The 26,457-nt window shown below is 32.8% G+C and overlaps 1 protein-coding gene across 4 annotated transcripts in view; it reads right to left on the bottom strand.

The window, feature by feature from the left end:
- Positions 1 to 7,735: 7,735 nt before the first annotated feature.
- Positions 7,736 to 26,457, bottom strand: part of LOC127704611 (serine/threonine-protein kinase BRSK2-like) — a 68,570-nt gene continuing 49,848 nt past the window's right edge. For all 4 annotated transcript variants that reach the window (XM_052208730.1, XM_052208729.1, XM_052208731.1 and 1 more), the window contains 5 exons: positions 22,372 to 22,414; positions 21,232 to 21,355; positions 19,867 to 20,044; positions 19,345 to 19,520; positions 7,736 to 14,001 (listed from right to left, as the gene is read on the bottom strand). In XM_052208730.1, coding sequence (XP_052064690.1) covers positions 13,882 to 14,001; positions 19,345 to 19,520; positions 19,867 to 20,044; positions 21,232 to 21,355; positions 22,372 to 22,414 — 641 coding nt within the window. In that variant the 3' untranslated portion in view covers positions 7,736 to 13,881. The remainder of the gene's footprint in view (positions 14,002 to 19,344; positions 19,521 to 19,866; positions 20,045 to 21,231; positions 21,356 to 22,371; positions 22,415 to 26,457) is intronic.

The raw sequence follows: 26,457 nt of genomic DNA, 5'->3' as shown, positions 1-26,457 counted from the left end.
TGTCTTTATTTATGTCAATCTGTTATGCCTTTTATTAATCCTAACAGAAATTCTTACTTTGAATCCAACAAAAATGTTAATATGGCACAGAAACCATGACAAAAGTTATTAATAGTCTGCAGTATGAATGATCATCTCTCAATGTGGATTCAAAATAAACCAAATTATAGGATGCCAGGAGATTGCATATGAAAATTAAATAGATTTGACTTGGTTTTTGTCTCACCTTGACAGAGTCAAAGAGCCAGATACAGGTATTCTGTTACCGGCGTCTGTGTCGTCAACAATGTATTAATTTTTTATTAGGTCAGTTTCTTGGGAACCCTCTAGTGGTAGGTCAATGATATTTGGTATGCAGCTGTATTAGCATTGGCATATCTCAATTCCATGGAGATTATTCAGCCCCACCCCCTCAGTTATGGTGTATTGACTGAAACTTTTGCTTTGTTTAGATGTATTAAGTTGTGATTAGGTCAGTTTATGGAGAACCTATAGTGGTAGGTTTATGATATATGGTATGCAGTTGTGTTGGCATCTCATTTCCATGGAGATTGTTTGGCCATGTATCTTCAGTCATGGTTCATTGACTTTATATATTTTGCATAACTAACATGTTAAAGTATTGCTATTTTAATTTCAATATTTGCATCTTGCTATCAAAATAATAAAAAAAGTGAGACATATCTCTGTGTTAACAGTTTGTTCTAACTGTTATACAACTGAAAAATAGATAACTAATAATTTGGATCTGTTTAATGGCGACCGCTCAAATTTATTCTCAAATGATGTTAATGTGTGAAATAGTAAAAATTCAAGGTGAAAAGGAGGTAAAGGTGACTTGATATCCATTTCATAGGGAAAACAAAGAATAAAACTGCTGCACAGGATTGGTCGATTGATTCACTTTGGGTATTTTAACATCACTTTCAGTACTATTGGCTATTTTGTGGTAGTCTGTTTATATTGTTGCAGGCCTAGTCAATTAAGATTGGATTCAAATGCACGGGTCATGTGTAGGGTTTAAATTCACAAACTCCGTGTTGACAGGCTAGTGATATAGTAGATGAACCACTTAAACCACTCAGCTTCCCGAAGTTGCACAAGAGCACACAACAGAAAAATAAGAAAATTGCTATGTTTGTGTTTTTCAACTGCAAGACAAAAGGAATACAATCTGAAGCACAAACTATTTGATAGAAATCGTAGTACACTCCCAGATTGATAGACATATTTTGACAGAATAATGAAATTCAAAACTGAAATTTCGAAAAATCGTAGAAAATTCAGAAATTTTACCAGAAACTTAAAAAAAAGGCAAAATGATAGAATAAGGTTTCAGCTTCATAATGATATCAACTGTTTAGATTTGCACTTCGTTGTTGTCGAGCTTTTAGAAAAATTTCAAAAAACAGGATTTTTTGTTTTGTAATCCGGATGAAACTCGCTCAAGTTTCAAGACCAAGGTCTATTTTAATGAGAATTTACATAATACAATATTACAAACGTATGTTTGATGAGGCATTAAAATGATACCTAAGGCCCTACCTTTTTCATGGAATAATAGTTTATTCTTGATTTTGGGTTTCTCTCTCCTTTATATCTTCTCAAGCAAGATGACCCCGTGAATTAAAAGACCGATCTATATGACAGGAAATGGACCTCCGTCATGATTCTTTATGATTCTTTATATTATTCATCATACTTCCGATTGAGACAGACATGGATTATAGCTCTGCGGGTGCTCGGCGGGTATCCCGATTGATCTTGAGCCGCGTTTCCATTCCTTTTAAATATACAATTCCTTGATATAAGGTATGACAAAGATGTAAATGACCAGAACAAGCTACTATTATTAGTCTTTCCATTTCGAAATAAACTATTGTTTACACAGAGAAATTCATGTAAATTAAGGGGATAAATAGCAGAGAACTAATTTATAGTATTACAGCTCTTCTATAAAAGCATGCAAAGCAAACCTTTGATCAACTTGCTTGCTATGTTTGTTTGGATGTTTGTAAACAATAAGTAGGTAGTCTGTTTCAGTCTGTTTACTAAATACTGGAATTTCGATTGGACAATAAACATAAACTTCATTGCATGTCAATTTTTATTGTCCAATCAAATCCCAGTATATATAAAACAGACTGAAACTCCGCCTACCTATTGTTTGCAAACATCCAAGCAAACATAGCAAGCAAGTTGATCAAAGGTTTGCTTTGCATGCTTTTATAGACGAGCTGTAATAACATGGTTGAGAGAAAATGTCTGGATTGTGTGCTCAAGTTTTAATTCATTTACTAAGAACAAGAACAATGTGGCCCATTAAAATAATTTCTATATTTCATGATCTTTGTCATCAGAACAAAGTATTTTAATTTTTAATTTACCATTTTGTCATAGCACAGTTATCATCCTTTGATTTTTGTTGTCTACAAATGTAGTCCGGAGTGTGGACAACTGTATTACTTGCTATTTTTTTTCATACATCTTCCAAATTTATTTCTTCATATATTATTCATAAAATAGTAAGAAGGGGGATGAAATTACATGTAAAAAAAGTTGGTTGGTGAATTTTAAGGTAAAGAAGTGATTCGGTTCAGTTGAAAATGGTTCGTCCTTCCAATTGTTTTTGTTCAACTTCAGACGACACTGATAGTGCGGTGACGGAATAGGAAAAAGTTGAATATTAAAAGAGTTTAATTTCACCTCATAATACACGGCTAAAAATTTGCACAGTCCTAGAAAAATGATTTTACTTGAATTTAAGATTGGTCGTCAACAAGTCGTATATGGTGCATTTTTTTTTATTTTAGCGTTTAGCTAGCAAATTTGACTTCAAATGCAGATCATTAGTGGCATGCAGTTTGGCTTTTTATGCAAAGGCTGCACTCAAATATATTTCTTATTTTGTTTTATTCAAATGTCACACATAATTCTTTATTCATTAGGCGAAAAAGATAATCCTAAAAGCCTTTTGATGAAAAATTACTAAGGTACAAATTACTGTAAACGGGGACATTTTGTGTTTCACCAGATTCCAACATCATACAATAAGGCGCTGATGAATGAAATATATCGTAACTACTATAAATTAATAAAACTGCAATTTTTCTATTTATATACACAAGTTTTTATGAGGTAAGATTATTTATAACGATATTTTTTAAACTTTCAAAAATCTCTACTTTTAAATCATTAACTTAAAAAAATTCAGAAAAGTTGTGTCCCGTCCCTGATTGGACTGAATATAGTTTTCCTCAAATATTTAGGACTTGATATTACTTGTTTTTGTTGATGTTTTATTGTTTTGTTGATTTATTTGGGTGTCCGTAATTCTTTTTTGAGGTTGTGTTGATATAGTTTTATTTATATAAGAGACAAAATAAGTTTACAGTTGTTTATTTAAGAAATAGGGATCCGACAAAATCCCCAAAAGATGACAAAACTCCTGGGAAGTCCGTTGATATTTGGCTTTAATATTTAAAAGAAGCAAAGCATTAAGTTTATTTCCTTAAATAGTGTTATTTTCTTAAAAGCAGAAGTGGGATAATTGTTTTATTTACCACTTACAGTCAACCGCGGTATTTTGACACAGTTGATACCTGTGTAATGATGAAATTTACCTGAAAGTGCGCGGATGATTGTGACTTTAGTTCATTCTATTCGTTTGGAAATTGTTTATTATAAAAGTGGACATGAATGATGCATAAGTCAACATAACATAACATTTTTTACAGTCCACACTGCAATTGGAAATGCAGAACCTTTTCAAAGACCTAAAGAAAACCATTTTCCTTAGTTCTTTGATTTCAAATTCAGATATATTAAAGATTTCCTGTCTCTCCATAACCCACATGTCAGTCACTCAGTACTTACATTTCATATATCCCAGTGAGCTTGTGATTAGGATACTACAGACACTAGAATGTCTGCTTCATATCTTGACCTTTTCTTTGATATTGACACAGATTGACGACTCCAAACAAAAATCTATGACAAACTTTGGATGACGATTTTAACTACTCAATTGTCAATTTCCCAATGTCTCAATAGTTCTATATCCTCTGCGCCATCATATGTTGTTTACATATCTCAATTGATACCTTACACTCGTGCATGTTGAGTCAGTACAGACTTCATGAACAGGGGTGCACTCCTAACATTTAACTGGTTATAACAGGCCACAGATATCAAAGGGATATTCAAACTTATTAGTCGACGACAATATCACAACGTCATGGCAAAGTCGAAGAACGACGTAAAGACAAACAAAATTCTACAAAACACTATGATAGAAAACTAAAAGATCAACACGAACCTTACTGAAAAATGCGGGTTATCTCGTGTGTCCCAGGAAGGTGTAGCATATTCTGATCCACATGTGACACCTGAGTCGGTGGAACGTGGAAATTCAGATTTTGTTATATGTACTGAATTATGAGGAAGAAGCGGCGACTGAAATCGACACAAAATAAGTTTTTAGGTCACATCACGAGTAATGTTACCTTTAATCTTCACCGTGTCTCAACTCACTAGCAGCATCTTTTCACAGTTTAAGATCTTTACATACTAAGTATCAGATCAGATCTGAAAATTTGCCATTTGTGTCCCATTCCTGTTTGTAACATGTTGATAATTTTTATTTGCATGGCACGTGATGCATGCTGTTGACACACCGATCTGACCTCTTTTTGAAGTTCTTTGAATTCCCCCCGTTTTTGTTTGAAAAAAATTAACATCAGTTAACTACTGTTGCCTCTAATGTTTCTTAGGGACATACAGATAAAATAGCAGCCGGCTGAAGTCAAGAAATCGAAGTCATGGGTATCGAAGGTTGTGTTTTGTGTACTATTGTTTGTCTTGGGGTACGTGTATTTCTTTTTTGGCCATGATGTCAGTTTATTTTCGACTTATGAGTTTGAATGTCCCTCTGGTATCTTTCGTCTCTCTTGTAAATCGATTTATATTTTTATACGACCTTAAAAAATTTTTGCGGTTGTATATTGGTATGACGTTGGCGTCATCGTCGTGGTCGTCCGAAGACGCATTGGTTTTCGCACTCTAACTTTAGTTTAAGTGAATGGATCTCTATAAAATTTTACCATAAGGTTCAATACCACAAAAGGAAGGTGGGGATTGATTTTGGGGGTTATGGTACCAACAGTTAAGGAATGAGGGGCAAAAAATAAGCATTTTTGTAACTTCCAGACATAACTTGTGTGCTAGTGTATGGATCTCTCTGACATTGTACCACAAGGTTCCATATCAAAAAGGGAATGCTGGGATTGATTTTGGGGGTAATTGCCCAAAACGTTTAGGAATAAGGGGCCAAAAAGGGGCCAAAAATAAGCATTTTTCTAGTTTCCAGACAATAACTTGTGTTCAAGTGTATGGATCTCTCTGAAATTGTACTGCAAGGTACCATACCACAAAGGGAAGGCTGGGATTGATTTTGGGGGTAATTTCCTCAAAATTTTAGGAATTAAGGGCCAAAAACAAGCATTTTTCTTGTTTCAGGACAATAACTTGTGTGTAAGTGTATGGATCTTTATGAAATTGTACTACAAGGTTCCATATCACAAAGGGAAAGCTGGGTTTGAGTTTGGGGGTAATTGCCCAAAACGTTTAGGAATTTGGGGCCAAAAAACAAGCGTTTTTCTAGTTTCCAGACAATAACTTATGTTCCAGTGTATGGATCTCTCTGAAATTGTACTGCAAGATACCATACCACAAAGGGAAGGCTGGGATTGAGTTTGGGGTTGATGAATCATCATAAGGGGGTTCAAAAAATTTTGGGGGAGGATTTTTTTTCCTTTTTTTTCTTTAAAATTTTCCATTTTAAATTGGTTATTTCCGATTTATATATAAAAGCAAATAATAATGATATGGTTTCAATAGGTAAATTAAAAAAATTTTAAGTTCTTAGACCACATTCATTCTGTGTCAGAAACCTATGCTGTGTCAAATATTTAATCAAAATCCAAATTCAGTGCTGTATCAAGCTTGAATATTGTGTCTATACTTGCCCCAACTGTTCAGGGTTCGACCTCTGCGGTCGTATCAAGCTGCGCCCAGCGGAGCATTTTATTTCATATGCTTGCATATATTGTAATAGAAAAAGCTACAACCAAGACAAGGGATTACACACTCTAAAACAATATATTCAAGTAAAGGCTGTGTAAAGCTAACTTGTAATACAACCACTCTAGACCTTTACGGGGATTTAAACTTTATTCATTAATTACAAAGACAAATTTACAGAAACAAGTTTTTTACCATCAGCAGTGAGATATCAATGTTAACCCTAGTTCAGATATCAAATCAATTGTACAAACCAGACCCGAGGCAAGTGTATACTGTCGATCAGAGATGGTTTTTTTCTTGACTTTTGTTGAAAGATATTTAGAGTTGCAAGCAGCAGGACAAGCCATTCCTTTCTGGACAGGGTTCATTTGACATTTGTCCTAGAGGCGCCCAGATGTTACAGCTGTTTTATGTCCCCCAATTTTAGAATGATATGGTCAAAGCGTATTTTGCAAATGACAAAATGTTTTGAAATGTCCAATGATACTGGATAAAAGCACGCTACACGTGGTACACAAACATTTGACCACCACTCTATTGCAATGCACAACAGGTTAAATGTCTGAAGCGTAACATTCATATTTGCAATATTATTATAGGATTTGTTGTTTAAGAATTTTGTCGTGTTCTCTAACCAATTTGGACCAATATTGATATTCGAGATTTGCTAAATTTTTCATGTATGAACATATGTATTCGAGCCAAGGGTCAGAACCTTGTAATAACGTTCCCAAAATACAAAAGTCATTTGAGATCTGAATTGCTTTTTAAAGTTACGTATGTTTAGTGCGATGTTAAACTATTTTTTCAATTTTTAAACGAATAAAAGGCCGTTCTATCATTAAAATTTCTTTTTAAAGTTGTTAGTCTATTTTATAATGATTGATATTCCTATTAATACATTTTATTTCATACAAAACATCATGACATTGTTTAAACTCAATTATAAGTTTGTTTTGAAATAATTTTTATTGCCAGTTTCTCATGTACCGAATTCAACGTATATGTCCAAAACTCAAGTTTTCACTTTCATTCAGGTATAATAGATAGTTATATTAACAAATACATGTTTGTTCATATTTTTCTATACATTTTGTATAGTTTTGACGGCCGCTGTTCTTATCATTTGAAAAATATACATCTTTTTGAACTGAAAACCACCTCCCCTTTTTGTAAAGTCGCATATGTTTACTCGGAAAACTCATTTAATGATGGGTTTCCACTTTTTTGATGAAAAATTGAATAAGGAAGAAAATAGATTCACGTTTTCAATCATTCTACTGCAAAAAGGGTATTTAAATTGGAATTAGATATTCAATTTTGTTTTTCTTGAAAACGACATGTGACCTTTGATCTTGATTTCTGAAAAAACTGCACCTTATTTTCTTTTGACGACCAAATTAATCTCAAAGTACACATATTTTCGAATCAAATGGTATATGATATAGCCGTGTAGTATTTTTGACGATTGAAATTTTATAATTCCGACTTTGGTCACTGGCCACTGATGGTTCTTGCCAGATTGAAGTCCTGGTGTCTTTGATTAGTTATTATTCTTGTTTTGATACAAACTTTGAGGTCTAACACATTTCAACACTGATTGTCCAATAACATTTCAATGTCTATCTATAGAAGAAGAAACAAAAAAACATTTGTTTATACAATGTTTTTTATTTATGTATTTATCACTACATCATTAATGCATACAATGACTCAGCTATCAAAGTTTAATGTAATATTACAATACTCAAAACACCTGTCCATTTCTACAAGATGGTTAATGTATGTACAAAATCAACAAATCATACAAAATACTGTATCCTTTGGTATGGATAACTCTAAAATATTGTTTAAGGATACATTAAAATTATGGTGACAAAAATATGTTTTAAACAGTTGTTCAAGCTTTAATATACAATAAAAGGGTTATTGCATGAATATTTGTGAATATTATGATACAATACTGGCCCACAGTAAAGGTGGATATTTAAAATTGTCAATCCTAACACAGCCCGAAGTGAAATTAATTTTTAGGTTTGACAATTTGGATATTCACAGCTTCTAAGGGCCCCAATTGTTTTATTGTACCGAACTAACAGTTGTAGGGTATTTAGATACATGTCAAAGAAGCATGTACCTTACTGTAGACCGAACTAACAGTTATATAGGGTATTTAGATACATGTTAAAGAAGCATGTGCCTTACTGTAGTAACAGATTGTTAAAATACTTACGCCAGAGAATTATTTTGTGTTTTAGAATTTATTGTACAACAAAGGTAGACTCTTTCTGAAAATTAATGATGGCCCTGAAAAGTGCCCTTAGTGAGAATTTCCAAGTCTCTTTCCTCGTCACTCGATAGAATTTTTACTTCGTTGTTGCCATTTTGTTTACATACATCTATGACATCATTTTGATGGGAGATAACTTGCATACAAATCAAGAAGCTCAAAAGGTTATTCACTAATGAATAAAAGGGTTATTCATCGCTGGGTGTCAAGTTTTAGGGTTATTCTTCCTTCCTTATATTCAAATGAAAATTAACTGAATTATTCATGGTCACATGATAATGTGTTACCTAATAGAATTGTTCATTATTTTTGTAAGTATTAGATACACGTTTGCCCAAATGGGTGTAACTAATTTACACCAAGATATTATTGTTAATGCAGAATGATAGTTTTCAATCATTTAGGAAGGGGGCTTTCAGCGATTTGACAATATGTTAATGATAAGCATGATAAATGCAGGGTATCCAAATTCATTTAACGACATCTTAGTGTAAGGTATAATAATATCCCTGGTAGAATAAATATTGTACTTGCAAACTCATGCAATATAAAAATCTACTTGGGACATTTTTCACAAATACTCATACAATAACCCTATACTATATCATATGTACATAACATGAGTATGGTCGGGTGTTCTGAGTCTTGTTATATTAATGAAAGACCTAAGAAATACATTCTTATACAATGTCATAAATGGTGTACAAAATCTGTATATAATTCTGAAATGTTTGACATACGATTACATTTAATTCTTTAAAATCGGTTACATTTAACCCTATGGATATTGTTAATACATGTGCAATATTTCAAAATATGTGGTATGAATGTCTTAAAGAAAGTAATTGGTTCTTTTTCTTCATGTTTTTTTTAATTCTCACAAATCTGGATTTTATTTCTTCTGATTTAATTTTTTCTAATGAAAATTAAAAAAAAATAATCACTATAATTTTTCATTTATAGTTTCTCTTTTAACCATTATGAATAAATCTTATAGAAAAAGTGTAACTTGAGAGTTTAAAGCAAATCAGTGGACGCCAATAAGCAAGTTTGAGGCACTTTTTATGCTCATCAGCAAAGAAGGAGGTATGATAAGGCCATTTTTTTTTACCCCTTAAATTTAAAAATCAAAAAGTATAATAATCTATCAAATAACATCCTTGAATTGTTTATAACACGTCTGTCAGACATCAGTATTTATATTTTTGAATTTTGTCTTACATACTGGCATTATGGCTTCAAACTTCTTATATCAAGTGCAAAACAGCAAAAACTGCCAAAATAGCCTCATTTTGAGATCTTGTCATTAATATTTAAATACAAGCATTCTGAGAGTATTGCATATGGCAATACATAGTCCCCTACCAGTTAAAAATTAATTGTACTGGAACAAAATGCTAACTTGATCTATAACTTGTCATGGTGTAAACTATATAACAAATATCAAGTCAATATCATCAAGCATGACGAAAAAAAGTGTGGAAAACTGATAATTTAAGTGAATTTTCTAAGTCCAAGGACCATAACTCTGCAAAAAATCATCAAACCGAAACAAAATTCAAAATTTGTCTGTAACTTGTCATGATAAAACAATGTACCAATTATTAAATCAATATCTTCAAGAATGACGAAAAAAAATGCGGAAAACTGAATATTTGAGTGAATTTTCCAAGTCCAAGGACCATAACTCTGCACAAAATTATCAAACCGAAACAAAATTCGAACTTGATCTGTAACTTTTCATGATAAAACAACATACCAAATATCAAATCAATATCTTCAAGCATGAAGAAAAAAAGTGTGGAAAACTGATTTGCCGGACTGACAGAAGGACGGACAGACAGATGGTCAGACAGACAGACGGACGGAGTGCAAACCTAAAGTCCCCTTCGACTTCGTCAGGAGGGGACTAATAAGCAACAGCTTTACCCAACAAGATATTTTGCTACAAAATGTATTATACAAAGATCTTAAAATGTGTCAAATATCTTTTTGGGTAAAGCTGCTGTTCTAATATATTTTTACCATAAACTAATCATGAAATTACCATTTTAGGTCAACCATATGTAAATTTCAACGTTTATGAAATCAGAGTGATATCACAAGTGACTTTTCAGCACTAAAGTGTCCATGTTATATTAACCTCTCCATTTATCAATAAAATAAACATAATTTTGAAAGAATTGAATAAGTTTCCAATTTTTACAATTTCATGGGCCAAATCATAACTCCTCATTTGTCTTTTAATAAAATTGAAATTAAAAAATAAAAGAAGTGATAGAATCCAATCAGTCAGGCTTTCTAGAGCTAATTTCCTAATGCTTGAAGAGTAAGACTTTGTTTGGCTTGCTTGTTTGTTTGTTGTATAAACGTTCGCTCAAGCATTGTAATTAAGATTGACATCTGCAAACAATTTAAATAGGCCTAGTTAAACCTGTATACATTATGCTTAAATTTGATTGGATGTTATCGTGGAGGTTATAACACCCACTGTACATGTAAACATATTTAATAAGCTAGATTTAAGTATAATGTATACAGGTTTAACTCTGCCTATTTATATTGTTTGCAGTTGTCAATCTTAATTACAATGATTGAGCAAACATTTATACAAACAAAGCAAGCAAGCTAACCAAAGTCATATTCTACAAGCATAAGGAAATTAGCTCTAACATGTAAATACTTTCTTATTATGTATGTCATAACAATATTCTAAACAGAAAGAACACCACAGAAAATTATTTTCACGGTACCAATGTTATATTTGAAGGTTTTGTATTCAATCAGCCCAATCATCAATTATTAATCTCATCAATTAATTTTACTTATAAAACAATTACACTCATGTAACCAAACCCTATTAAAACATTGCTTGATCAGTGATCACTTATTTAAGTAAAATAAATCAATTACCACAATATCATAATTCATTAACTATGATAAGTGTGATTTTCATTATATTAAATGGTGTAATTTCAGCAAAAAATGATAAAACACTGTGTAGCATCACCATCGAATAAAGGTACCCTCGAAGCAAGGAAACAATGATAGCAAAAAGTTTCTATTTTAATCCCCATACAGTAAACAACTATTCGCCATACAATTTATCCACTTCTTTAACATGAATTTCTCTGTGTAAACAATAGTTTATTTAGAAATACAGTGTTGTTCAAGCTTAAATATGATATACCTTTGTTCTACGAAAACTTCAAATGAATAGTTGAAGGATAAAAGTGTTTTTAACAAGTTTGAGCTCGTCACATGCTTTGTTGAACAGGTACCCCCTATCCAATTCTGATGATTTGAAGAGATAGAAAGCCAATTAAGGATAGTAATCAGCCCTTAATAGTAGCTATATTATTAGGAATCACTATCACAAAACTTTACTTGACAGCAAAAGGTAGAATATAATGAAATTAAGATGAATTTGACCACTTGGGGGGAACCTCTAACTGGTGGTGATGCTACACAGTGTAAATGAAATGTACAAAATGATTCATCGAAATGACCTACTTTGGACTGTTTTATTTGATTATCACTGGTTTTATGTAATTAAGGTTTAACAAATATTATTTTTCTCTCCATCTTGCAGTCATCAACAAGACATGATTTTTATGGAACGATGTAAATGGTCAGTTAACCAAAATGCAGTATTATATAATCACAACTCATGGTTACCCATATAACATAAAGAGGACATCACAAAGGTTTTGTCAAAACAGATACTGAATTAAATTATGACTCACAAAACAGTCATCTGGAACTACCAAAGCTAACTTGTAAGGATTTTTGACAGCAATATTTATCAAGAGGCTTACTGCCTGTTGAAAAAAATACAAGTTTGCTTGTGAGAACCTTTCATTGCACTTCTAGATATTCTTTGTATTACTGATTAGTTATGTCATATACACTTTTAACCTAGCTCCTATGTTTTATTTAATAACAGCAAAATAACATAAGGTGATGCAGACATTTTCACTTTTAAGAGCAAACTACTCACAATTTAAAACAGAATAAAATAGCCTTCTGCACTGCAGAAAAAAATATATAAAAATTCAGGCTAAATGAATTCTTTAAATCTCTGCAAGTAAAGTTAACAATCAGCAAAGATTTGTACCAATGCATTATAAATTGTACAAAAAGACATCTTTAAAAATCCATGTTTAAATTACATTACATTAGGTCAGAAAATTCCATATATCAAGAGAAAAAACAACATATTTCTTGATACTTCACTCTCATTTTACAGCATTTCTTGTTCAAATAAGCAATTTATAATAGTAAATTTTCCTCAACTTAAAGGTATATATTAAAATAATCTGTCCATATAAACTGGCCTGACAATATATCTTATCGCTATTCATTCAAATAGGGATAAGTTCTGAAATTACACAACTTTTTCATGACTTCTCAAACCAGTAGAAGCTAATCTGGGGCCCTGTTTAAACAAATTATTGTTTATAAAGCTTTCCAGAACTTCTCAAACCAGTAGAAGCTATCTGGGGCCCTGTTTAAACAATGTATTGTTCATAAAGCTTTTCAAAGAGACATATTTAACCCATCATACACACTTCAAACAAATCATTTTTTGACCTTAATTTGTGTATTGAAAAAAATTGGATCATAGACCATTAAAATTTCACAATGTTCACTCTCTTAGCTTTTTTCTCATTCAGCTCATTACTGGTGACCTTTGTTATTGAGACACAAGACCCAACCAGAAAGTTGTATAAGTGACAATTTTTCTGGACTGGACTAAATAGCGATAAGATGTATGAGAATATTGACCAATATAATTTTGAAATAACTGACCCCTAGTGCGATGGTTTCTAAAGAAAACATTTTTACTCCATCAGATTTTCTCTATCTATTATATGGTGGCCTATTGGTGGGGACATAAAACAAAAATTTTATACTAGATAACTTTAAGATCATTCGAGTCAAATTGGGTTGAAATTTGTTTAGTGGTTTCGGAGAAAATGATTTTTTAAAAAGTTTAATATGGAAGATGATAAAAAATTGATGTAAAAAAAATCGACATTGCAAGAATTATCACTTGAATATTTTTGGTTAATAAAGAAAGACAACAGGAAATGTGCTAGCTGCAGTATAATGTTGGTTTTTTTTATAATCAGTCAGCCCTTTTATTTAAATTCTATATCATTATATAGAAGGTTTACCTTGTTCCCACTAGATCAGCATGCATATGTCTCATCTTCAGTGATAATTATTACAGGAGAGGCAAAATATCCATTTTAAATTCTGAATTTTTAGATAATAAGAGTCTGTGTAAATATGAGCTTATGAGCTGAAATATGCTATGTGTAATTTAGATTTAAATGACTTTTCACTGATGACTATCAGTGTGCAAAGATAGATAAACCAAATATACGATTGGTCCTGTTTACAATATTTGGATGAATATGATAACGTAATGTAATGATCCCTGTCTTACACACAACCATGTACTCCATCATTTTGGCTTCAACACATATGCATATTCTTCGTCATACTTTATCTTTACGATAATGATGATCGACTAATACTTTTTTCCCATTAGTTATCACACGGGGTACTTCCCTTCGGACTGGTGTGGGAGTTTTAGAAACTCGTAACTTCTCAAATACCTGTAAAAACAAAGACAATAAAGATGAACTGATGTAAAAGTTTTTAACAAATTTTGAACTTTTTAAATACTTGAAAACTCTTCTTCAGGTATAAAACTGAAACTTAATTACATGTAACATTTTTCATTTTATTCAGATAGTTTTGGTCATTCTTTTTTTTTTCAATTCTTTGTCATACTCTGGTTTTTTTGTAAAAGAGATGTAATATATAACAACTTTCTCTAATTCTTTTTGAACCCATTGTTTAAAAAAGATTAATCAAAATGTGGTTGCCTATGATCTCAGTAGATGATTGGCTAAGTTAAAAGGTCATAACCTTTATCTTTTACCTAGCGGAAATAGTTCCACCTTCAGAAATTGATGTTACAGTTGTTTACTATTGCTTATGAATATATATTTTATCAAATGCAATGTCCAATGATTAAAAGTGTTTCGTTTTGACCAGAGATGCATAAATGAAGTGTTTACGCATCAGAAATCAGGAATGTCAAGAGGCACTTTAAGGGGATTTTGGTTTATCAAATATAAAAATTTATTTGATAGTCATTAGGAAAACAGATTCTTACATATTTATTCATGGATTATCCAATTTAAATCTGACTGGTACCAATGTTAGAATCAGGATTGTATGTATAATAAAATCAAAGCACCAAAGGCGCTATAGGCGCTATAGGCAGTTAATTAAAAAAATCAAAGGTAAACTTGGCAGAAGTTAAGATGAATGTTATGGAAGAATGGATGAAAATATTTTTCTCTAACTCTTCGTCAATTTATCTCTTTCTGCACCCATTGTATAAAAAAAATTTAATCAACGTGTGGTTCGTTTGATCTCAGTTCTTCATTGGTTAAAATCCGATTATGACGTCAAATTTACTTGCTTTCCTCTGAATTTCCTATTGTGACGGCATGAAAAAAGGTGACCATGCCTGATGACATCACATAGAAAGAACACATCTTTTTACAGATCATTCGAAAAGACGGAATAAGTTTGCCTGCATATTGTTTGAAAATCATTAGAGAAACAGATTCCACCACCAAATCTCGTGTAATACGATATTTATCCACTCTCGACAGTTAAATTTTAAATATTTAAAACGCTCGGCGAGCCTTGCGTTTTAAATTTGAAAATTTAACTGTCTCGAGTGGATAAATATCGTATCACACTCGATGCAGTGGTAGAATCCTACCACTTTCAAAAGTTATTTCCAATTTATTTTTTAAAGATTTAATGTCTGAGATTATGCACATACACTGTCCCATGTTAGGGGAGAGTTTTGTGCCAGCTAACATGTTTAACCCGCCACATTCTGTATGTACCTGTCCATAGTGAGGACGCAGTAATTTGGTGATTGTTGATTGTTGCTGTATATCATATTTATTTTTCATAATTGTTTTGTACATAAATCAGGCTGCTTTAGTTTTATTGTTTTACATTTGTCATTTCGTGGTCGTTTATATCTTACTATGCAGTCTAGGTTTTGCTAATTGTTGCAGACTGCATGGAGGAATATTCTTTTCAGAATAATAATTTCAATTATGGTGTCCAACAGTGGTGTATGGTTTAATTCCACTATGTACTAGAGTTTGAATATGCCATATTAGCGCTTTTAGTTGGATCAGCTGGTGCCACTATGCACAATTATCAAATCATACCTGAAACTATCTGAAATGGTGCAATTTTCTTGTATACTAGTATTACAAGAAATGCTGATGTTGTTATAATGGCCTAGCAATGATGCAACATATATTTTTGAAGGCTGTACGGTTGCCTGTAATTGCTTACATCCACTTCATTTGAATTTTGGTGGATAGTTGTCTCATTTGCAATCATACCACATCTCCTTATTTTTACAATAATTACACATGTCTAATCTATAATAAGCTATTAACACAACGATATGTTTTGCCTATTTGTTATTTTGATAATGCAAATGTTACACTTAAAATAGTAATACTTTAACATGTAAGTGATATTCAAAGTCAATGAACCATGACTGAAGGTACAGGGCTAAACAATCTCTATGGAAATGAAAGGTGCCAATGCTTGTACAACTGCAAACCAAATACCATTGACTTTTCATAAGTCGTTCCCTTTAAACAAACCTTAACACAAATTCAATTTCTAAGTCAATGAACCATAATGAGGGGGTGGGGTTATATAATATCCATGGAAATGAAACTTTTGAATACCAATACGTTCGCATACCAAATAGCTTTGACTTAAGATTACTGGTAATTTTAAACTGACATAATCATAATAATCACAAACTCATTCATGTAAACTAAGTAAAAGTTTCAAAGTCAATAGATCATGCATATGACTGAGGGGTGAGGACCAAATATCCTCTATGGAAATGAGACGTACTAATGCTTCTACACCTACATGCCAATTATCATTGACCTACCACTATTGGTTTCCCTAATACTAACCTAATCAAAAACTAATAAATGAAATTTCAAAGTAACATAAGTTTCCAAGTAAAAAGAGCATGATTGAGGGGGCGGGGCCAAATAATCTCAATGGAAATTAGAAATGAAAAAGTTTATACAACTGCACACCAAATATCATTGACCTACCACTAGTGGTTCCCCCTAAACTGACCTAATCACAAACATATACATGTAAACTATGCAAAGTTTCAAAGTCAATAGACCATGACTAAGGGGGTGGGGCCAAATATTCTCTATGGTAATGAGATGTGCCTATGCTAACACAACTACTTACCAAATGTCATTGACCTACCAGAAACCAGACCTTATCACAAAATCACAAACTAATACATTGTTGATTCCGCCAAAACAGCATGCCTATATATATATATATGTCTCACTTTTTGACTCTGTCAAGGCAAGACAAAAATTGCAACAAATTTAATACAAATATTTTGTCCATCTTTTTTTAATATTCTTCATTTCTTAGATATATCAATGCTGCGTTTACACATAATTCGAATTCGATTCACATTATTAACTGATTTGAATTAGTTTAATACGCATTCGAAACGTTTAATGTCCAAAAGTAAATTCTACTTGGAATTGCAATACACGTCAAAATCGCTTTACTGTGAATGCAGGGGTTAAAATTAACATTTGGTACTGGACAGTCCAGGATCTTTGACACTCCAAACTGAAAGGTCCACAACCTAAATTCCAGGTCCTGCTTTTACTTGAAATAGTTCATAACTCAGTAAGATACTTTAATGTGCTTTTGGTGTTAAGTTAGCTTGTTTCATTGTCAGTGTCACTGTCGTTTAACATGTTTAATAATAAATGTAATTGTCTTGTATATTAATTTATGAATTCAAATAATCTTTTTTTTTTGTATTAGGAAGGCTGAGGGAGGCTGAGGGTATCACTGTGGGTGGGTGTGTTGTCTCAACAATTGATTATTTATTACTAATTATACCATTATATTAAATAGTTCAAATTCAAAACTGTTTAAGTGTATCATAAAATTGAGAATGGAAATGGGGAATGTGTCAAAGAGACAACAACCCGACCACAGAACAGACAACAGCAGAAGGCCACCAACAGGTCTTCAATGCAGCGAGAAATTCCCGCACCCGGAGGCGTCCTTCAGCTGGCCCCTAAACAAATATATATACTAGTTCAGTGATAATGAACGCCATACTAAACTTCAAATTGTACACAAGAAACTAAAATTAAAAATAATACAAGACTAACAAAGGCTAGAGGCTCCTGACTTGGGACAGGCGCAAAAATGCGGCGGGGTTAAACATGTTTATGAGATCTCAACCCTCCCCCTATACCTCTAGCCAATGTAGAAAAGTAAACGCATAACAATAGTTGCACTATATATTATATATTATATTAGCTAGTTCCTCTGTAAAATAAAGTAAGAAACTTCCAGATTTTATAGGCCCTTCAAAATTGAGAAGAAATTACCTCATGGAATTGTAGTAATATGTTTAAACAATAAAAACATCTACATGTAATATCAATATTTATTAATGATAAGGAAAATACTGTCACATTTTATTGGTTTTTGACATGAAAATTTGTGAACTAAAAGTAATTTTGAGTTTCTGTATAAAATATTTCCTGCTTTTTCTTTCTTTTCAATAATCTTTGGTTTTCAATTCTAGAGTTTATATTTCATCATGATAGATGTATTTTGTCTCATGCCTGGAATTTTTATTTTTATTGTATTTGATCGGCAAACCCGGAATTACCCTTATCCGCCCCCAGAATTAGATCCGGTCTTCATTTCCGGTTTATGGCATCCATTGTTTTTCAATGTTGTTTTTGTCAGTCAGATACGATTTACTCGAATTTACACATAACATGTTGGCGATTTTCGGTATAAAGCTAGCGGTTGAACAAAATGATTATTATCAGAAATCACCAAATTTAAAACGTCCTTGATTTACGTTTTGTCGACGAAGTTAAAATTACCGCCAACTGAGACTTTAACTCCGTGTCATATTAGTCACAGCCGTTATACAATATTCCTGCGCTTTGTGCCATTTGGCAACTGTAAACGACTTGTAATTAGAGATTTTCGGCGATGATATAATTCATGCAATTGTTCTTTGACATCTTGGCCAAAAGCACAAGGGATAATAAACTACATATGGATTTCTATTGAGCACTACTTCCTATGTGCAACTTCAAAACTTTTGGGTGGTTCGACGATCATTTAAGGTTTTTCTGGTCATATTTTTTGTATTCCAGAATTAAAAGTATGAAAAAAGTGTTCAATTAGTTATAAATAACATAATAGCCAGCCAGATAATTACAATGGCACATATTTCAGCATTTATTGGGTAGAACACAAATCTAGGGTGCTCGCATAAAGCAGCTTAACTGCTTAAAAAAATCTTTTCAGGTCATATGCACTAATTTCATGAAAAATAAATGAAGAATGTGTCCATGGGATACAGATGATGCCCCCACTTGCATGTAGCATTATAAAGGGACATAACTCAAGAAGGGTAAAAGTGATGCCAACTTAATTCAACTTGATCTAAGTTTTGAGGTAATAAGCATTGTGAGTAAGTTTCATAATATTTGGTTGAGGCAAACTTAAGTTAGAGAACGGAAACCCATTTGTAAAGGGCATAACTCTAAATGGTAAAAGTGAGGCCACCTAAATTCAAAGTTGATCTGTGTTTTGTAGTAATAGGCACTGCGTATAAGTTTCATAACATTTGGTTGAGGCAAACTAAAGGTAGAGAACAGAAACTAATTTTGGGACGTACATACGGATTGACATACAGATGGACAAGGGTAACACTTAGTGCCCCCTCTGCTGCGACGGGGGCCAAAATAAACAACAATTTCTTTGAACTCCATATTAAACTATACAGTTGTAATAAATACCTCTTCATCCCCATTATCCCTTGCTGAACAGCTGTGTGTTGGAGAAAGTCCTGTTTCTGATGAATAAGATGATGTACTATCTGTACTGACTTTTCTCTGGTTTAAAGCATCACCTCTTGGACCTAACATTAAATTTTGTAAATGTTCACAAACTCGTCTAAATCTACGTGATGGTCCTAAAATATATAAATGTTAGAAAAGAAAGGATTAACAAGTATTTTTTTCTACTTTCTAGCTTTCAATATTGACATATTATTTCTGACAAAATGACGCCTGCATTACCATATCAAGGTATATTTCAATTTAAAAATTGAAAATGCAAGGTATGCCAAATATTTTGACAAAAATTCAGGAATACAATAAAAAGTTTTAGAATCTATTTCTCTCTCAAACAGTATACCAAATGTGAGAATTAATCAAATTGTGATATATCAAAATTAATCTAAGCTCAGGAACCTGTTCAATTGCACCAACAATAAGAGAATTGATATCTAGTTCAAAGAAACAAAAAATAAAACCTACCTGATATAAGTGAGAAGGTCAAACAATACATGGTTCCTGTAGTAACCCCTGTTGTATGAGCTGGAGTTATGTCCACTTGGAACCGTACACTACGAGAAAACATAGATGTATTACTGGTTCTACGATACTCTGCTCTGAAGGTTGATGTGGACACAACACTGTGACTTAAATCGGAAGTCTGAAAAAAACCCACTTGAATCATAAATTTACCATGTACTCAGTGGTCAATCCCATCCTTAATGTTGATAACAAAAATAGCACTTTATAAATTTAGTATGTCTAAAAGGCTAATCTGAATTAAAGCTCTGCAGAGGTGCTCAAAACCTTACCATAAGTCTTGCCTATTTATGCTGGCTAAGAAAGCTTAGAACAAGAATGTGTCCATAGTACACGGATGCCCCACTCGCACTATCATTTTCTATGTTCAGTGGACCATGAAATTGGGGTCAAAACTCTAGTTTGGCATTAAAATTAGAAAGATCATATCATAGGGAACATGTGTACTAAGTTTCAAGTTGATTGGACTTCAACTTCATCAAAAACTACCTTGACCAAAAACTTTAACCTGCCCACTCGCACTATCAATTTCTATGTTCAGTGGACCGTGAAATTGGGGTCAAAACTCTAATTTGGCATTAAAATTAGAAAGATCATATCATAGGGAACATGTGTACTATGTTTCAAGTTGATTGGAATTCAACTTTATCAAAAGCTACCTTGACCAAAATTTTTAACCTGAAGTGGGACAGACGGATGGACAAACGGACGGACGAACAAACGGACACACAGACCGAAAAACATAATGCCCATAGGTGGGGCATAAAAAGATTAATGCCAGTATTTTTCCTGCTTGGCTCTCTCTCCCATTTTCTTCTATACCTTTTGCTACTTATCTGAGCTAATTTGGGATACTATATTTTTGTAGTACCGTCAACATGAAAAAGACGGGCACTAACCAAATAATCTGACTAGTTTAAAAGTTGTATGTGAGATCAAACCCTACAGTTCCCTTACAATGATGATACTTTAATTTGTTTTCTAAATTTTGCTGATATGACCTTAGAGAGAATATGCTGAGACATCCACAGGTCACAATATTGTAATCAAATGTATAATTTGTTTTATTAAGTATTTGTGGATTATTAATAAAAAAAGAAAATTCTACCTCAACATATGCATACAATGGGAATTATGAATACCATTTTGGTTTACACATAAAGACACTTTGCCCTAACTGTTTCCCAGCTTCATGTTTCTTTTTTCACTTTTAACTTTCTCTCTGTCAAAACTTACATATAGGAGTGCATGAATAAGTTTAATTTTCACATAACTAACTTTTTTATCATAGCCTATGTTAAAACTTACTGATAGGAATGCATGAATGAGGTCAGCTTTAACTTGACTTATGGTTTTATCTTGCCCTGTTAGAAAATGGAATTCTTCTCTGTCTGATCCCATCAAAGCACCAAACCAAGATTTCTTTGTCATTCTTAAATTAAAATAAAATCAATTACTGCACAGGAATGTCCACAAGAAATTATACTATGATGCTGAAAATCATACTGAAATAATATTTAAATCAATGTGTAATATGTAACAGCTAGAGTTTTATTATGATAATAATTTGTAATTGTTTTGATCTATTTATCCCACTCATCTTTGAAGGTGATTTTCAGTGAAAAGTAAACATATTTCATGTGGCTGAAATACTATCTATTACCATTTATTTACCATTCAATTTCTTGGATATCATAGACAATCTCGTAAAACTATGACATCACAAACAATCTTGTAAAACTATGACATCACAAACAATCTCGTAAAACTATGACATCACTGACTATCTCTTAAAACAATGACATCACTGACTATCTCTTAAAACTATGACATCATGAACAATCTCATAAAACTATGACATCATAGACAATCGTGTAAAACTATGATATCAAAGACTATCTCATAAAACTACAAAATCATAGACAATCTCATAGAACAATGACATCACAGATAATCTCTTAAAACTATGACATCACAGATAATCTCGTAAAACTGTGACTTCACAGATAATCTCATAAAACTTTGACATCACAGACAATATCGTAAAACTATGACATCACGAACAATCTCATAAAACTATGACATCACAGACAATTGTGTAAAACTATAATATCAAAGACAATCTAGTAAAATGATGACATCACAGACAATCACTTAAAACTATGACATTACAGACAATCTCATAACACTATAACATCACAGCTATGATATCAAAGACATTCATGCAAAACTATGACATCACATTGTAACATTATTATTAGCCAAATTGTTGTACGCAGTCAACAGTTTAGGTCTTGCAAAATTTTAGGACATGCACATCAAATCCAAAAAAAAGCAGCATCGTCTATCCAAATTAGAAACTATTCACATTTTCAAAATGATTCATGTGACATTACTCATAGAACTGAGTTGAAGTTTGGTTCTGTAAAGAATTAAAAAGCAACTTACTCAGGTGATGACTCAGGTGTCAAGGACACATCATCTGTAGGCACTGAAATTCATAATAATAGTCATTAAAATACAATTAAGAGTCAATCAATTCTATTCATCAATAATCATTTCAATTTCATATCATATATTAGGAAGAAATAACATGCTTCTTACTTGGCAGCAAAATAAGTTCCACACACATAAATTTAGTTTTTGCCACTGTTTATGACCTATAAAATGTTTGCTTCAAGCAACATCTGCACATAATGTTATTGTTAAATGTGTGCATTTCCAAATCACAACTGAAATCTGCTTCTTATCAATAACTTTACTGATATCCCAACATCAGCACAAAATGACTACATCTCATTAATGGTGACTTCATCACAAACATTTCTAAATGAAATGCAAGAAAATTGTGAAAATGTGCTTTTTTGATAATTTACAAATTAACTAGACCTTATATATTCTAAATGTACCAAGTCCTTAAGGAAAGCATGCATAAGTTAGTTTAGAATTAAACAAAAGCATTCCTTTTAATATTATCCATACAGTGGGGATTATAGATACCCCTATCTCAATTAAAAATGTGATCTATACCCTTACCTCCCTTACAAAAAGGGATCATAGATACCCCTACATCTCATACAAAATGAAATAATACTTACTCCAACTCATACAAAATGGGATTACAGTTACCCCAAGTCCCCAACTCATACAAAATGAGATCATTGATACAACTACCTCACACATACAAAATGGGATCATAGATAACCCTACTTCCCTTACAAAATGAGATAATACACTACCCATACAAAATGAGATAATTCTTTTATACACCAACTCATACAAAATGGAATCATAGATACCCCTACCACCAATGCAAAAAAGGGATCATAGATACCCCTACGTCCCATAGAAAATGGGATCATAGATACCCCTATGTCCCATAGAAAATGGGATCATAGATACCCCTACTCCCCATAGAAAATGGGATCATAGATACCTCTACGTCCCATAGAAAATGGGATCATAGATTCAACTACCCGTAACATACAAAATAGGAATATAGATACCCCTAACACCAATGCAAAATGGGATCATAGATACCCCTACGTCCCATAGAAAATGGGATCATAGATACCCCTATGTCCCATAGAAAATGGGATCATAGATACCCCTACTCCCCATAGAAAATGGGATCATAGATACCTCTACGTCCCATAGAAAATGGGATCATAGATACCCCTACGTCCCATAGAAAATGGGATCATAGATACCCCTACTCCCCATAGAAAATGGGATCATAGATACCTCTAGCTACGTCCCATAGAAAATGGGATCATAGACACCCTTATGTCCCATACAAAATGGGATCATAGATACCCCTACTCCCATAGAAAATGGGATCATAGATACCCCTAGGTCCCATAGAAAATGGGATCATAGATACCTCTACGTCCCATAGAAAATGGGATCATAGACACCCTTACATCCCATACAAAATGGGATCATAAATACCCCTAGGTCCCATACCAAATAGGATAATAGATACCCTTAACACATTTTTCCTGTCAAATCAAAACCCATTGTCTTATAAATCATTATTTGACCACAGTAAAAGTAATTATCACACCTTTTTTCACTTTCATCTATTAACAAAATATATTAGTACTATTTAGTAGGCTGTTGTGTGTAAGTATACTCACTGTTAGTATTCAGGAACAGTAGGAATAAATTGTTTTCATTGACTTGTGACTTAAAATCAATATTACCTAATACAGGGACTCTCCTTGGCATGCAACAAAATTGAATGGCTGGTCTCTAGTATGGCAAATTACTATAAACAATCTCCAAGATCTGAGTTAAACAGATTTCTGTAATTAAGTGTACCTTTTTTCAAGAACACTGAGCAAGCAATATAGTTTGTACCAAATTACAAAGGTTTTAACCATAACCTTTGATCTCTGCTTGACCTCTTTCCTTGAATATGAATAGGGGTACCGCCATCTCTTGAGTTAATTTGATAGTCTGACAAGCTTGTAATTAACTTTGGTCTGACATGCACAGAATCAAAAACTACACTGAAGTGGAGTATAGTATTTCTCTGCAATGACAAAGATTTGACCTGAATCTTGACCTTAACCTCAGACTAGAAAAAATTAAATGCTCCGCAGGGCGCAGCTTGATACGACCGCAGAGGTCGAACCCTGAACAGTTGGGGCAAGTATGGACACAACATTCAAACTTGATACAGCTCTGAATTTGGATTGTGATTAAATATTTGACACAGTATAGGTTACTGACACAGAATGAATGTGGTCTAAGAACTTAAATTTTTTTATTAAATTGGACAATCACCTATTATGGTCCAATATCCAAAATCTAAATACATGGTTAGATTCAGCATATCAAAGAACCCCAAGAATTCAATTTTTGATGAAATCAAACAAAGTTTAATTTAGGACCCTTTTGACCTCAATGTGGACAAAGTTGATAACGGGGCCCAAAAATCAAAAATCTAAATACATGGTTAGATTCAGCAAATCAAAGAACCCCATATATTCAATTTTTGTTGAAATCAAACAAAGTTTAATTTTGGACCCCGATTTGGACCAACTTGAAAACTGAGCCCATAATCAAAAATCTAAATACATGTTTAGATTCAGCATATCAAAAAACCCTAAGAATTCAATTTTTGTTAAAATCAAACTAAGTTTAATTTTGAACCCTTTGGACCTTAATGTAGACCAATTTGAAAACGTAACCAAAAAATAAGAATCTAACTACACGGTTAGATTCGGCATATCAAAGAACCCCAAGAATTCAATTTTTGATGAAATCAAACAAAGTTTAATTTAGGACCCTTTTGACCTCAATGTGGATAAAGTTGATAACGGGGCCCAAAAATCAAAAATCTAAATACATGGTTAGATTCAGCATATCAAAGAACCCCATATATTCAATTTTTGTTGAATCAAACAAAGTTTAATTTTGGACCCCGATTTGGACCAACTTGAAAACTGGGCCCATAATCAAAAATCTAAATACATGTTTAGATTCAGCATATCAAAGAACCCTAAGAATTCAATTTTTGTTAAAATCAAACTGAGTTTAATTTTGAACCCTTTGGACCTTAATGTAGACCAATTTGAAAACGGAACCAAAAATTAAGAATCTAAATACACGGTTAGATTCGGCATATCAAAGAACCCCAATAATTCAATTTTTGATGAAATCAAACAAAGTTTAATTTTGGACCCTTTGGACCTCAATGTGGACCAATTTAAAATCGGGGCCCAAAATCCAAAAACTAAATACACGGTTAGATTCAGCATATTAAAGAACCCCAAGAATTCAAGAATTAAACCCCATTGAAATTGGTCAAGAAATAAGCAATTAATACTGTGCAATTGAATATTTCTTGCTATTGCGCAATACTGTACAATTGACAATTTCTTGCTATTGCGCAATATTGTGCTATTGGATATTTCTTGCTATTGCGCAATACTGTGCAATTGAAGATTTCTTGCTATTGCGCAATACTGTGCAATGAAAGATTTCTTGCTATTGTGCAATACTGTGATTTTGAGGGAATTACCCCCAAAATCAATCCCAGCCTTCCCTTTGTGGTATGGTACCTTGCAGTACAATTTCAGAGAGATCAATACACTTGAACACAAGTAATTGTCTGGAAACTATAAAAATGCTATTTTTGGCCCCTTTTTGGCCCCTTTTTCCTAAATGTTTTGGGCAATTACCCCCAAACTCAATTCCAGCTTTCCCTTTGTGATAAGGAACCTTGTAGTTCAATTTCAGAAAGATCCATACACTTACACACAAGTTATTATCATGAAACTAGAAAAATGCTTGTTTTTTGCCCCTTTTTTGGCCCCTAATTCCTAAAATTTTGAGGCAATTACCCCCAAAACCAATCCCAGCATTCCCTTTGTGATATGGAACCTTGTGGTACAATGTCAGAGAGATCCATACACTAACACACAAGTTATAGGTGGAAGTTACAAAAATGCTTATTTTTGGCCCCTTTTTGGCCCCTAATTCCTTAACTGTTGGTACCATAACCCCCAAAATCAATCCCAACCT

The sequence above is a fragment of the Mytilus californianus genome, unplaced genomic scaffold (assembly GCF_021869535.1).
Source record: "Mytilus californianus isolate M0D057914Y unplaced genomic scaffold, xbMytCali1.0.p SCAF_6, whole genome shotgun sequence".
NCBI classification, from domain to species: domain Eukaryota; kingdom Metazoa; phylum Mollusca; class Bivalvia; order Mytilida; family Mytilidae; genus Mytilus; species Mytilus californianus.
Note: the sequence above shows the minus strand (reverse complement) of the source record. Positions and strands in the feature narration are given on the sequence as shown.